At 42.8% G+C, this 16,042-nt stretch overlaps 1 protein-coding gene across 1 annotated transcript in view; it reads left to right on the top strand.

Moving 5' to 3' along the window:
* The window catches only part of LOC102002634 (protein kinase C-binding protein NELL1), a gene marked incomplete at its 3' end in the record, with an annotated part of 791,170 nt that overhangs the window by 268,768 nt on the left and 506,360 nt on the right, over nt 1–16,042 (top strand). The window contains exon 12 of the mRNA XM_013354877.2: nt 780–908. Within this exon, the coding sequence (XP_013210331.2) occupies nt 780–908 (129 nt within the window). The remainder of the gene's footprint in view (nt 1–779; nt 909–16,042) is intronic.

The following is a 16,042-nucleotide window of genomic DNA, read 5'->3' as shown; positions in this document are numbered from 1 at the left end:
AAACAAGTCAAAAGTGTGCTTATAACATGTGTCCAGGATATGCTCATTAATACTTTAGCAACCATTTTATATTTCAAAACATGCAAATAACTCCAATGTTGATTTTTAGTATAGTACATAAATGTGAATTACGGACTGTTCATAACCCTGAAAAACTATACAGCATTGACAAATGAATACTCATCTTATAGGCATTAACATGGTTAGAGTATATTAACATGAATAAAGACATCTAAAAGGATATGAACAGTACAATTGTATTTATGGGACACTGAAGATGAGCAAAGCTAAGTATTTGTTTAGAAATAAGTACCTGCGTGTGACAAGATTATAACTATGTGGAAAGTAGTGAAGCCTGGAGAAGGAGTGAATATATCCTAATAACATTCACATTAGATCAAATGTATCTTCTATGTCCTTATATTTGTGTTATGCCTTCATTTTGCACATCATACATTGTCTACTAAGATAACTTTAAAGATGCTAACCATGTAAGAATCAATGGGACCTTTTAGATTGGCATGGCTATGACCCCTAGGCAGGAAGGAGCTTTGCAAATCGGGCTACACTGAGTATCAGGAAAGCACTCTCTCAAACACAGGGAAGCCCAGAGTTTCCCGTTCCTGCCCTATAGCTCCTACTCAGCTTAGTCCTACATGCTGCCATGGTCTGTCTCTGTGAATATATGTCTCACATCATAGAAGGTACTGTATGCTTTATTATTCGGGGGCCTCCTCCTCCGTCATTTCCGAACATAAAATATCCTCTCTGTCCTGTAGGTCATAACTTCTGTGCAGAAGCACCTAAGTGTGGAGAAAACTCGGAGTGCAAAAACTGGAATACAAAAGCAACGTGTGAGTGCAAGAGCGGTTACATCTCCGTGCAGGGCGACTCTGCGTTCTGTGAAGGTAAGGGGGCAGAGAGGCCCTGTGGGCAAGTGCCAGAGAACGATGGTTTCAGCTACAAAAAACCATGGAATCAGCTATGCCAGGGCTCCTGTTCTCATGCTTGCTCCAAGCAGAGTCACATGAGAAACTACAAGGTATGTAAGATCATGAAGTGGCCTCAGTGTCCACACCAACCCCAGGGCAGCCGTAAGCACACTCTCTGTTTGATTATCGGGAGAGAGTGTCATCGCCAATGTCAGGAGATGTGGCGAGGGAGTTCCCTTTTCAAATGACAGTCACAGCTTGGCTTAGGCCCAGCTCTCTTCTTCCTTTCCTGAGGGCAGAATGCTTTTCCAGTTGAGTTTCTTAGTGGTTGATCCACACGTTGTCACTTTATGGTCTTTACCAAGGATCAAGTGATGGGCCTGTAACTTGGATCTAGGAACTGACACCATTACAATAGGGATGTGGCCTCGGGCACAACCGATCACCTCTTCTGCTTTGTGTGTGCACCCTTCCCAAGCTCAGCACCCCACATGCTGATGGTGGCATTGCACACCTCTACTCCTTTGGTAAGCAGAGCGGTGGGGCTTGCTCTGACCTCATTTTATATATCCAATCCGATCCTTTTCAGAAGCTCTCTCTGGTCCTTGTCCTCGGAGCAGAAAAGCTCTATGAGACAGAGTCACAATGGGTGGGGCTGTTGCTCTGCTTCTCCTGGTTCTGACTCGGTCCCTCCCTTCATCTTGATTAGTTTAATGTCAAGCAATGGTGGCCTGTGAGGAAGGTGGGTTTCTTGAATTGCGCAAATGTAATGGATCAGCGTCTATTCACTGCCCTGTGAGGAGCCTGGCTCTAAAGTGGGTTCAGTTTCTCAAGGTACAGACGATGCTCTCAGGGGACAGTAAGGGTAAATGCCTGTTTGGCCTGTGTTCTGTATTGCTGTCCCCTGTTAAGCTTTGACGGGTCAAAGAGCTGGCTGGTTCTTTGAAACAGTATCTGCTGGTTCCCAGTGGTCGCTCTGTGGGGAGTCCCTGTCCTTTCATTTGCTCTGGAAGGCTTTCTTGGTTCCTTCTATCTGGGTCACTAGCAATATTCTAACCAGTGGGCTTCCTCCCTCTTTTTAATCTTTTTGTTTTTCTTTTGCTTGCTTTTCTGCTTTGAACTTGATTTGTGCCCCTTGGGAGAATGAAGTTACCCCTTTGATTTTGATTTTTTTTTTTAATCCACCCTTGAATTTATTCTTAGCTCTTTGTTAATTTGGGGAGGAAGATAATTTCAACCGTTCACATTAAGTCATTTCTTTACATTTTTTTGTCATGCTATATTTTACTTAATTAGAAAAGAAAGTCAATGTGAACATTCTCCCAGCCAATCAGCATGGGAAACATATCTGAGCTATGTAATGAACTGACGGACTTATGTTGCTACCTTCTATAAACGTTGGGCTGAACTCTGAGCCATTATAAAAGTGGTAGTGGAGTCCCCATACAATGACCCCTGGGGCCAAACACTCCACCATGTCCCATGAGTAATTGAGACCTGGGAGAAAGGAGGGGTAATGGCCGCTGTGAATGCTTGTTTAGGCTCTTTGATTCTCTCATCCTTGATTCTACTTTTTATTATATAGAACCGATTCCAAGAGAGGCCTGTGGTATTCAAGTTGCCCTTTTCTGTGGGAGGCCCTTTTTTTAACAATTAGTCACTCAGTATGACTGCAGGTTTGACTCACTGTTTTCTTGGAATATTCATGTTTAGCTCACCATCTAGATCTGGCTTCAGGCCAGCGTGCTTGCTTGGGACTGGTGCCCTGGGGATGGGGTTGGGGCTGTAGACATTTCTCTGTCATCATAGAGACAGTTCAGATGTTCCAGAGAACTTGTTCATGGAGACAGGTCAGCTTCTAAGGAGGAGAGGGATATAAGTCATGGATGTTTCTAGTGTATTATAACAGAACTTCAGCGGTGAAGCACAGACCACATGCTGGGCATCCAGAGGGTTACTGAGGAACACATATAGTGGATGCCAATTTTTAAAGCATGTGTGCGCCATCTCGAACATGTTGAATTTGATCTTTGAGTTTGCATCCCTGTGGTTACATGATACTGACATCCATCCTGCTGTTCCTATAGTCACTCCACCACTCTACAGCAGCCCAGGTAAGGAAAGGCTGAAGGGCAAATCTCTGTGTGAAATGTTCAGTTTTCATTTTCAAAGGTATTTCTTCCTAGAAGGTGTTCTCTAAGGCCCTGTCTCCCAGACCAGCAGATGATGTTCCATCTTAGTTTTCAGACCTGGATCATTTCCTGCCTCCTCCTGACATCCCTCATCCGGTATTCGGGGAAAAGCAGGGGATGCTGTTAGGTCTGATTACTCATGTTCCTCCGCTGGAGCTGGAGTTGTGCTACCTCTTCCCTTTGAATCCAGTAGTGGTGTGGCAAGAGGAGAGAATGGGGGCGGTTTGGGAGAAGGTAGATCGGTAGCTGTACTGCCCTCCTAGTTACGCGTAGTTCTTGGCATTTTCTGAGTCCTTCCCTAGGAATTTTCATGCAGTAACATGTAGCAGGCAATCCTAGAGGTGGGTAGCAGAGGACACCCCGGATGCAGTGTCTCCCTGGAGTTTAGAGACAATTAGGAATGTATGCAGTTAATGAGCGAAAATGCCCTGCCTTATAAAAACCACCATGAGCAAGGTGAGCCTGAAATTAAAACAAAACCTCACACGCTCTGTCTAGAAAATTGTGAAAAATCTGCTTAGACTCTCAGTGGTAAAGAAAGCACAAAAGGGTTTCAGTTTTCCTACCTTCCTCCCATGGTAACAGAGCTCTGGTGCATTAAGGACTCCTGCTCTTCCGAGGTCATAAAAAACAGCCGAGATGTTGGAACTCCTAAGCAATCAGTGAGAGATAATAAAACCTTCTGTCAGGTTTGATACAACTCACCAGGTCTCATTTTTGCCTTGTGTGTCTGGAGCAGTTACAGCCCCCATTTCGAAAAGGACTTTCATTGGACTTCAGCGTTTTATGGATATGGTAGACCGGGGCTTCCTCCCTCTGCGATGGCCTTTTCACCGTGTTGGTCTTAGGTAGCTTCTGATACATTAGCGTGAAACAGAAGCTGTGTTCGGGACAATCACAGCACTAGCTGTCCTGTTGGCATCCTTGCTACTGAAATTGGCGTCTGGGCAGCTTTTCATAAACTGGAGCAAAGAGCTATGTGGAAGGACGGGATAACATGGCATCCTGTGTATCCTGTAGGATGAAAATGGTGGGATGGTTGAGCTTTCAGTTGTAGGGCATCCTGGCTTTCCCACTCTGTGCATCCTGCATGATAAGATGGTATGATGAGTGGTCATTTAGTTGTAGAGTGTCCTAGGTTTCCCAAACTCCTTTTGTGTTGGTTACACTTTTGGAGACTTAGATGAATCTGTGAGCACACGACAATGCTGACCACTGTTAGCCCCACTTTACCCATACAGAGACTCAGAGAATTTCACCTAAGATAAAGTCCAGTGACTTTCTACTTCAGTGTTTCTTGACACCCTGGTCACGGGTCCGAACCCTCCCACCACTCACCCTGCTTCTGATGTTTCATTTGAGTCCATAATATCCTCCTCCTCCTTGATCCTTCCCACTGACATCCAGTGTAGCTAAAGAACTATGTAGTGGGATGGGACTGAGGGACAACTTAGCACTTAAAGGAATGTTCTGTTTAGAGCGCCCATGCCAGGTGATTCAAGTCTACCTATATCTCCAACTTCAGGGAGCTCTGGTGCCTCTGCCTTCCATAGGCACTGCACTCAAATATATACGTGCAGTTAAAAACGATAAATATAAGTCTTTTAAAAACTGTGGTTTAGGCGTGGTGGCACTTGCCTTAAATTCCAGCACTCAGGAGGCAGAGGCAGGCATATCTCTGTAAGTTCTAGGTCAGCCTCATCTGCAGAGTGAGTTTCAAGCCAGCAAGGGCATTATAGTGAGACCCTGTCTCAAAGAAAGAAAGAAAATCGAGTGAACCTCAAGTGGACAAGGCCCGTATCGTTTCTCAGTGGAACCTCCAAGAATTTTTGCAAGCTCCCATCTTGTTGTTTCTCCTCTCTAGCACAAAACCTGGTCATACATCAAGGCTTTTTCCTTTCTGGGGCTTCCAGAAGAAGGATGACATAGAAGAGGTCCATCTGACAGATGATGGATAGATTCCCGGAACATGTGATGTGTAATATTTTATACCATTGAAATTTTCCTCGGTGATGATAGACAGTTACCTGTTGCTTTTCTATCACTGAGCTGAGTTTACTGATAGATCCTGAATTGATTTATAGCTCTTAGATTTAGGAGAGATCAATATTTACAACAAAAGCAGTGTTGAGAATCACCAGGGGAAATCCAAAATACTCAAGCTAGCAGTCAAGCGCTATCTATCTATCTATCTATCTATCTATCTATCTATCTATCTATCTATCTATCTATCTGATATATAATGTGTATGTGTGTGTGTGTGTGTTAGAATAGAGTTGTAATTTTGTAATTTAGTGTTTGGTCATGCCAAATCCAGCATAGGAAATTGCATTTCCCAGTTCACATGCTAATGACATAGAACATGTTAACAATTTAGCAAATTTTCCAGATTGATTAAAGATTGAAAAGTTTGCGCTAATTATCATATCACCATTATCAGTATTAACTTAAAATATCAAGGGTTTTGGAGCTACTGGTTTGCGTCCCTTTTGAAGCCAACTGAATTTTATTTATCTGGACATTTTGGCAAGACTGGCAGGTCATTGGGGAGGGCTTTGATTTTATCAGTTATGCATGGGCTGCGGGACAAAATAATATTATCACTTACAAAGGGAAATCGGCCCCTCCCTAGGAACAGACAAAAGCTGTTGAAGGGAATAGCGGAGCAGGAGATACCCAATGCTGTGAGTCTATTAGCGGCAAGTAGCAGGTGCACTGAAGCATCTGATGCCTACCACGGATTAGCAATGCGACTCATAACTTCTCTTTTTCAGTAATTTCTTTCTTTCCCAAGATTACACTATAATCACATCAAAGCCATAACTTCATTGATCGGAGGTTACGGTGGAGTATCTGCCCTTTGTGGCAGTAAGAGGCTGAGAACGTGACTGAGAAACCAGAGTTCAAATGGCTTGATCACTAGGAGGTAGATCACTAGGAGACTTTGCAGAGAAATGACCCAGTATGCTCACTGTACTTCTGATTATCCAAGAGTTAATCCGGTATCTCTATTTTCCCATTTTCTTTTATATTTATGTGTTTTGTATATTGAAGCATGAATGACCTCTGTGATTCACACAGCCCAGCTACTGCTCCAGTTTGGCTCTATCTCTAAAGATTGGATTTGACGAGGGCAGGCATTATCCACCATCAGCTCATTAGCTCTTTGGTAGGAATTTTCAATGCTTGTTGTAAGAATGCCTAGGAGTCTTCCTTTTCCTCTTTGTTTTTTTTTTTTTAAAATTTTTTTGTTTCCTTATTTTCTTTTATTAGATATTTAAAAAAATACCAATTCAAGTTCCCATTCTCTCCTCTCCTCCCATTCCCTACACACACCCACCCCCATCCAATCCTCAGAGAGGGTAAGGCACATTGCCTTGTGGAAGGTACAAGGCCCTCCCTACTATTTCTAGGCTGAGCAAGGTATCTCTCCAAAGAGAATAGGATCCCAAACAGACAGTACAAGCAGTAGGGATAAATCCTGGTGCCACTGCAGTGACCCCTCAGTCTGCTCCAGCCATGTAACTGTCAACCACGTTCAGAGGGACTAGTTTGGTCCTATGCTTGTTCCTTCCCAGTCTGCCTGGAGTTGGTGAGCTCCCATTGGCTCAGGTAGACTGTTTCAGTGGGTGAACCCATCATGATCTTGACCTCTTTGTTTATATTCTTATTTCTTCTACTCTTCACCTGGAAGCTCAGTCCAGTGCTCTGATGTGGTTCTGGAAACAACCTAGATGCCCTTCAACCAAAGAGTGGATAAAGAAAATGTGGCATATTTATACATTAGAGTACTACTCAGTGGTAAAAAAAACAATGACACCTTGAATTCTGCATACAAATAGATGGAATTAGAAAACACTATCCTGAGTGACGTAACCCAGACCCCAAAAGATGAATATGGCATGTACTCACTCATAAGTGGATACTAGCTATAAACAAAGGATACTGAGCCTATAGTTCATGATCCTAGAGAAGCTAAGTAATAAGGGGAATCCAAAGAAAAACATATACAGACCCACATGGAAATTGGAAACAGACAAGATCGCCTGACAAAATTGGGAAAATGGGGGTGGGGAGAGAAGGGAGGGTGTAAGAGAAAGAGGAGGGACGAAAGGGAGGGTTGAGGAGAACATGAGGGAATGGGATAGTCGAGATGGAGGAAGGACAGAGATGAGAGCAAGGAAAGAGATATCTTGATTGAGGGAGCCATTATGGGGTTAGCAGACACCTGACTCTAGAGAAATTCCCAGGAATCCACAAGGATGACCCAAGCTAAGACCCTAAGCAATAGAGGGGAGGGGGCCCGAACTGGCCTTGCCCTGTAGTCAGACTGATAAATATCTTAACTATCACCATAGAACCTTCTTCCTTTTCTTCTTTAGTGCACATGACTCAGAGAGATAGTTTGTTACCCAAATATTTTACCAGCCAACTTTCCTTTCGTGATACAGATTTTAGCTTTTGCTTCATCTGAGAAGCTCTGTGTGTTGTCCTTCATATGACAGGAGCAGGTAGACTCCCTTCCTGGGGTCCTCTTTCCTTTACGTCTGCACCTTTGACCCCAAATCTGCTTTGCAAGGACATTTGTTTCTGTCCCCCCTCTCATCTGAACCCTTCATGACCCTCTACCCTTTTAGTTGAACTCCCATCATACTAATTCTAAATCTGGTGGCATGGCCTCTTCTTATCTACATCATTTCCTTCTTGGTACCCATTTTAAGACCCTGAACGTTTGATTCGCATTAGCTGAGTAATAGGTACTGGAATGCTTTAATGCTATTGGGTGAGGTATAAAAACCAGACTGTAGCCTAGCTTTGTGCTTCATCCACCCAATGTGACTTTGTATCAATTACTGGAGCTTTGAATTTTTAATTTTCTCACCTGTAAAATGGGCTGAGAATTCTATGGTATAGTCTGGAATCAAACGAGACAACCCACTGAGACTAGCCCAGGTGTGTTATAGAAACTTTGTTGTTCTCTGACGCTTCCCTACATTCTCCTTCAAATAGAGTAGGTGTGTTCCACAAACACTGCACAGCTCTGCGGTGCTTGTTCTGGTCCTCACAACCATCTCTTCATTCCGCCCCAACAGTTTTCTCCTTGGAATTAAGAGGACAGACACAAGCAATTAACGGCAAAATCAAATTCCAATTATTATACTTGGGTCAGACTAAAAAAGTTTGTTAAGGCTTGTGTCCTTCAATCTAACTGAGATGCTGGCCAGAACTGCAGGTTAAGGGAACTGCATAAAAAGCATTTTTCAAAACCATTTGTAAGATATTGTTTGGACTTTTCCAGTATGTCTTTGTGATAGTGTGGATTAGGTCTCTAGGGTGTTTTACCAAAATGGAGTTATTGTGTAAACTAATGGGGTTATCAGACTCAGCAATTGCATTGCCAAGCCCTTCTGGTTCCATGGTCCTGTTTTCTCCCTGGGTTCCAGGTCTTAACTCAGCCAATAGTACATCCACCCACTTGGCTGTTCAGCTCATTCCATGTTGAAATTGCCCGTGAATTCACTCTTCTTCAACCTCCATATCAACTTAGCTTTCAGATGAGTCACAAATACCCATTTGTTGCGGCTTCATTCTGCCAACGCTTGTCCAAGCCTTCTTTGTTTCTTAGCCAGTGATGACCATAGTGATCACTCTTGCCCATGTACCTACCCCCCTTTCTACAAACACACAAAGAGGAGCTTTGAAAGCATCCAAAAGATCATGCTGCTCCTCTGTTACAAGTTGCCTAGGAAGTGCCATGGTTCTCAGAAAAATATCCAAAGTTGGTTCTGAGGAAGGCGCCATGTGGCTGGGGCCCATGTACTTTGTGTTTGTGTTTCTTCTCTGTGTTTGTGAGTCTCTCACTTCATCTGCATTCTTTGCATCCTTCCAACAGGTCTGGGAAGTGGTTCTTTCCTCAGCCTGGGATGCCCTTCCCAAGTCTTTGCAAAGTTTTCTACTTTCTAGATAGAAAGCTTGTTGAGGCCTTGTTGCTGCTGCCTCTTGTGCGATCCCCATTACCTAGGGGTCTGGGGGTGAGGAGATGTGGAGGCAAGGACACAGACTTCAAACAATTTCAGTGTAAAAAGCTCTTCATCATAAAAGGCTTGGGGTTTATGGGGTTAGGGAAATTAAGATGCTGCAGGAATGTTTTTGTTTGGTCCTTTTAAAATTGGCGGTCGCTGCTGTGATTGACTAGGTGTGGGCGTCATTAGTTACTGTGCTTTTGGTCTGGACAGGTTGTTTTGGCCAATTCTGCTTATTCATTGTGAGTTCGCATGTGCTTGCTTGTACTTACGCTATTGCCCTGCCTCAAAAAGTCAAATATCCCATCTTTAAAAAAAAAACTTTCCTAACCACCTCGGTGAAATTACCTCTATACTCTTGTTACCATTTTGATATCTGGACTTTATTTCCTTCACAGCAATTTCTCTCTAAGATTGTTTTTTTCCCCCAAAACTATTATTTTGACTTTGTCCTTTCGGAGTATAAATTGCACAGGGCAATAATTTTATTTTACTCCTTGTACCATCAGCCTCTAAGGCATTAGTGCAGAATGAATGACTGTTGTACAAATACAAGTTGATTGAAATGAAGGAAAAAGGAAGGGAAGGAAGGAAGGAAGGAAGGAAGGAAGGAAGGAAAGAAGGAAGGAAGGAAGGAAGGAAGGAAGGAAGGAAGGAAGGAAGGAAGAGAAAGAGAAAGAGAGGGCAAAGATTCCAGTCTCTGTGCCATGGTCACTTTATTTTGTCTGGACTGTCTTGTGTTGCTCAAAGCCTGCTTTATAAGATGTCAAGTTGCTTTTGCTAATTTCTGCGACCGTTCAGTTCCTGTAATGTTAGCCTTGTCTGTTCCCTTTACTCCTGGATTGCTTTTCTGTGGCTGTGATCAAATACCTTGAGCAAAGGAACTTAAGGAAGGAGGGGCTTGTGGTTCCAGAAAGCTACAGTCCTTAAGCCAGCACCATGGCTGGTGGCAGGAGCCTGAAGCTGAGAGATCACATTTCATCCACAAATAGGAAGCAGAGAGAACAAGAAGTGATACAAGGTTTAAGCCCTCCAAGCCCCCCCCCCCCCCCCGGGAGCACCCTTCCTACAGCAAGGTTCCATGGCCTTCCCAAAGAGCGCCAACTATTTAAATACATGGGCCCACAGGGGAGATTTTTCAGTTCAACGAGCACAACCCCTCACGAACTTGCTCTCCGTACCTCAGGATGCCCTTTCTTGACCATAGTTATAATTAATCAAATGATGTTGGGCTTCCAGCAGTGGCAGCTTCCATCCTTCGGCACACAGTCTTTAAAGTGGCTGTTTCTGGTCAGCAATTGTCTTCACTCAGAGGTCTGAGTTGGGGCCCTTTGGTGGTCCATCATGTGTAGTCTGTGGCCTCCAAGGTCATTGTAGAGAAGATAAAGGTTTCCAGTGTGCCAGTGATGGTTGTATTTCACCAGGCAGAACCTAGCTACCCACCACACTCAGCATCAAGGGGGACTGGTGAGCAGCATCGAGCTGTGTTCCCAGGAGGGAGAAGAATTTGTGTTGAGTGGCTCTCTGATCTCACCGGCTTTTCTGCTTACTAAATGAAAAAAAATCCTCATTAATTTTAATCCTTTTTATTTCCTGTGTTCTGGTGTCAGCAGATATTACTGAAACTTGCTCATGGATAGGACTGGATAACAGCACAGTTCGCCTGCCTCAGTTACGTTGTCGTTTTTGCGAGACATCTCCACGGTGACCGCTGTTGCATCTCTGCGGGATTTGTTCAACTCCCCGTACCTAATATCCCAACGTGACTCACCTGTTCTTCTTTTTTTTCTAGTCAAAATTCAAGGTTTTCCATGCATTATAATTCTGAGCTTTAGCTAAGCACAAAGTCGTCCATGCAACAAGCAGAACATACTTTTGTAAATGAGTGATGTCATCCTAAGGGTACCTGGTAGCAGGGATGCATGTGTGCACTTGAGGATGCTGATTAAGAAAACCCCCATAAGTACTGTAGGAAAAGAAAGTGAAGTTGGAAGCAACATAAATGTAGAAGTGACTGGTCCCTCCGTCCTGGTGGCTTGCCTTGGTGGCTGGCTAGCTTCAAATAATCTTGCTTTCTAGTATTTTTTGACCTTCCTTCATTTTCTTGACAGTTCCCCAGGTAGTGATATAGGGGAGAAATGTTGGAATGGGGGCCAGAAGATCCTGACTGATCCTGGCTGGACCATTCAGCAGCTGGGTGACCTTAGAATGTTACTCAATTCTTTCATGTCTCTATTTCTCACCGTTCAAATAAGACCTTAAACCAAACTTACGGAAAGGCAACTGGAAGTGCTCTGTGAAGTCATGTAATGTAGGTGCACGTTAAAACTTGTGGTTTTCATTCAGTAAGTATGTATTGGCATAATAACAGATCTCATCTTTTGCAGGTGTTGGCCTAGAATTTATGTCTTCTTGGTCTGTCTATCCATCGACAGATACTCTAGATATAAACTGTAAACCAACATTCGTTTGGGGCCACTGTTTTATATTGAGTTGTGGTAGGCTTTATAGAAGTGTGGCTTATGTCTAGGGATGTCATTCATCTAGGTCTGGACTCTGTTGTGGTCATGCAGTATGAAGCAGCCAATGCTGCACATGGCTGTGCTGTCAAGGGAATAAAGCAAACAGGTCCAGGCCCGTACGTTACCTAAGCGCATGCCTGAGTGGGTCCTCTCTGTTGTTAGAACTCTGAAGTGATCCAGTCCACCCCCAAGAATCCCACAGTCTAACGTGGAGGGGAACCTTATAACCAGATAATAAAAACAAAACAGACTTGGCTTCAAGCTTGACTCAAGGCCTGGAATAGAACTATTTTGGTGAGAGCCATGCACTCTGCCAGTAGCACTCTGCAGGCTACCTGAGAGCCGTGGCTGAGGGATAGATTTCTTAACAAAGTGATGATGAAATGGGAGAGGTGTGAGGGGCGGATCATCTTAGCATTAACAAAGACAGAGTAGGTGAGGGACGGATCATCTTAGCATTAACAAAGGCTGAGATGGACCGCCTTAGCGTGGACGAAGACACAGAGTAGGTGAGGGATGGATCCCCTTAGTGTGGACAAAGGCACAGAGTAGATGAGAGATGGACCGCCTTAGCGTGGACGAAGACACAGAGTAGGTGAAGAATGGCCCATTTTAGCGTGAACAAAGGCACAGAGTAGGTGAGGGATGGATCGCCTTAGCGTGGACGAAGACACAGAGTAGGTGAGGGATGGATCGCCTTAGTGTGGACGAAGGCACAGAGTAGGTGAGGGATGGACCGCCTTAGCGTGGACGAAGACACAGAGTAGGTAAAGAATGGCCCATCTTAGCATGAACAAAGGCACAGAGTAGGTGAGAGATGGATCCCCTTAGCATGGACAAAGGCACAGAGTAAAAACTTGAATGTGGCTGCAACAAATAGCATTTGGTAGATGGAGCCAGTGGTGAGATGGCAGGAATTTGTAAATAGAAACTGTGCATTGGTTTCCCAGCCGCCCAGACCTGAATAATCATACAAAACTATATTAATTCCAACACTGTGTGGCCAATAGCTTAGGTATATTCCTAGCCAGCTCTTACATCTTAAATTAGCCCATTTCTGTTAATCTGTGTATCACCACAAGACTGTGGCTTACTGGTAAGATTCCAGCATCTTTCTTCTTCGGGAGCTACATGGCATCTCTCTGACTTTGCCTTTTTTCTCCCTGCATTCAGTTTAGTTTTTCTGCCTAGTTCTATTGTGCCTTGCTATAGAGCAAAGCAACTTCTTTACTAACCAATGGTAATAAAACATATTCACAGCCTACAGAGGGGAGTCCTGCATCAGAAATTCTGGGTTGTCCTGTCGGCCTATGTGTGTAAACAGTCCACAGACATCACACTGGGTGCGCAGTTGAATCCACTGGGGTGTGGAAAACATACTGGAGCTTTCTATTGAGTACTACCTCATGTTTATATATTCCATTTTGATATGTATTTTATAATGTATATGATGTATTATAATGTTATTAGACATGTATACTTTATTAAATAATTATGTATTTACATTATTTACATACAAGAAGTACATGCTAAAACATTTTTATCTCTCAAGATGCATGATCAAAGATATGTATACCTGTATATGTAAATATATACCCATATGTATGCATATGCACATATATGTATTATATATATTGTGCATAGCACAGTAGTAGAACTATAAATATCATATACTACATAATATATATAATTTCATGTTCCATTTTAAATTTATCACATTACATATATACTTTGATATATAATAGACATATCCTCCATTTCATCTTTCCTTATAATTTGCAGTAAACTTTAATTTGGCTAGTCTCATCCTCACACATAGCAAATGGCTAAAGCACAGTAGAGTTCCACAAGGCCACTGTTAGCCTCATCCCCACCCCAGCTCTGACCTGTGTTTCTGCCTCGAACATTGAAGGTTGGATGCCTCTTGTTGAAACCCTGGGGGGATGACTTAAATGCTTGAGTTATTAGCTTACATTCTCAGTTCTTTCTGTTTGCCTATAGAGGCTGGAAACAATGATTCCTCGTTTAAATATATTTTGAAGATGTTACACTCCAGATCTTAGGACTACATAGACTAGCTTTGAAAAGTTCACAGGAAACTGTTTAATATAGTTTTTTTTTTTTAAATGGTTTGTATCCCGAATCATCTCTATCCATGCGTGAACCCTGTCATCATTCTGAGACACTTTGTAAAACAGCCTTTCGTGTGTCTTGCTTGTCAGGTCCCTAAGAATATCCATAGATGCAAGAATTCCTAGAAACCCATGAATATTGATGTGACAGATGCCAGCATTTACTATGGTAACTATAGTAAGTGTCAAAGTTTAACTACTCTTTTCTAAAGCAAACTCCTCTGAAACCAATTGTTTCTCTTCTACAGTTTGTCTGACTCAGGCCTTACAGGTTTAACCTATTTAATAGTTAGTGAGAGAATGTTTATCCTTCTGTTTTTCCCATTTGATAAACATGATCATTAAGCATGTGTACAGGAATAATTGATATGCTAATAGCACACATTTTGCATGATGCATTATAATTTATAAGGTGCTTTAATGTCAAATGTTCCAGCTATAATCTAAGGTGAGGATTTTGATTATGGGCTGTCTTATAGGTGAAGAAACTGACATTTACACTCTCAGAGTTAGGTCTTACACCCACGTAGATCAAGTATAATCTTCTTTTATGGCTCTTTCCATGTGGGCTTTCCTTAAGAGATACCTGAGGTATTTAAGGAGCATTGGCAGTCCACGTGGTAGCTTTGCTTAGCATAGTCAGAGGGCTCCCAGATGTTACCTGCTTCTGTCACATCATTTATTGCTGCTCCCTAATATCAAGCCTTGCCTGCCGAGCAGCTTTACTCGGTAAATCATTGTTGAGTGCAATCATGGACACTTTAGTCATAGCAAGTGCTGCTGATAATACTTATTCACAAATTTTTATCTGTCTATGATAATTACTTGATTTTCTTATGATAGCATAAAATAAATATTGCCATCTTCGGTTTCCAGATGTGGAAACTGAGGTCAGGAAGAGGAAAAGGGCTTGGGGTTACCCAAGGAGCTAATGGTGGAGTTACATTTCGCTGTGACCTCCACAGATCCTGTCCCCCATCTTTAGTGAGGGAATAGAGAACCTGAATCATCTTATACAAGACCCAGTGGCTTCCACGCCAGCCCATATCCCTGCTCTGCCATACTCATCCCTGTACTAGACAAGTGAGGGTGTCCAAGCGGCTTCTGGTGACAGATAATACTTCCTAGCATCTCTTCCATGCTAGTTGTTGTGATTAGCATTTTATATTTCTTATTTCACTTAATTCTTCCAAATGTACAGGCTAGCTATTATTGTTATCATAATAAAGCCAAGGCTTTGTAAAGATTACTAATTTGCCCAGGGTCACACTGCCAACAAAGGACACTAAGAAACTCTTGTGACTTTATTTCCAAACTGTATTTGTCTCAAAAAAAAAAAAAGCAAAATAAAATGGGAAGATAACGTTATTAGCAACTCTTAATGAGGTGTCTGTCTACTTTAGTTGGGTCTCTTGAGTGTTCTGAGTGAGCATGATTGGATATGAGGAAGACACAGTTGCAGACAGCTTCTCATTACAGTCTTGGCTTGGTGTGAACAAGGGTAACTCTATCACACATCCAGGCCAGTTTGATTCCTTCTAAGCCTGTCCATTCTGGAATACGTCATAACAGAATCTTCCAGAACATGTGATCTGGTCCCAATTACCTACCAGCTCTCATTCCCTTCCTCCTCCTTTCAAGATTCAGGACTCCATCTCATCTCCTTGTCTCTCCTCGTGACTTATTCTGTAAAACCCGTGGCTCCCTCTTAGCTGCTTACCCCGTTTCTTTTCTCTTTCTAATCCCCTTTCCCTGTTTTCTAATTATTACAAGTACTGTTGATACTTACTGCTTGGTGTGATAGGAAATGTCTGTCATGCCCACAGGTAATCATACTTCAAAAGGAATAAATGGGGTTCAGCAGCTCCGCCCAGCATATTTACTGGAGAAAGACAAAGGCTTTAAATTAAGGGATTAATTGGAAACCTCTCAGGTACACTTGGTTTCTGCTTGGCTGAACCAAGTTCTTCTCTTGAAAGGTCAATGAGTTTTTTCCATAATTCTGAACTGCTCTGAGAAAGAAACCATAAATCTTCCTGTTTATTTGTTTTATAAATCTCTCCCTTCCACTCATTTAGTTAGTAGGGAGCAGAGCATAATAAATCCATGACTTTCCCTTAGAAAAGGAAAAACAAACCCTGTTACCATAAAAGGAACCCAGGCTGCTGAAACTATAGATGTCAACTCTTCCTGACAGAAGGGGTGTGTGTGTGTGTGTGTGTGTGTGTGTGTGTGTGTGAG

This window comes from Microtus ochrogaster, unplaced genomic scaffold, assembly GCF_000317375.1.
Source record: "Microtus ochrogaster isolate Prairie Vole_2 unplaced genomic scaffold, MicOch1.0 UNK76, whole genome shotgun sequence".
NCBI classification, from domain to species: domain Eukaryota; kingdom Metazoa; phylum Chordata; class Mammalia; order Rodentia; family Cricetidae; genus Microtus; species Microtus ochrogaster.
The sequence above is the reverse complement of the archived record's forward strand: the minus strand, read 5'-3'. Positions and strand labels throughout refer to the sequence as shown.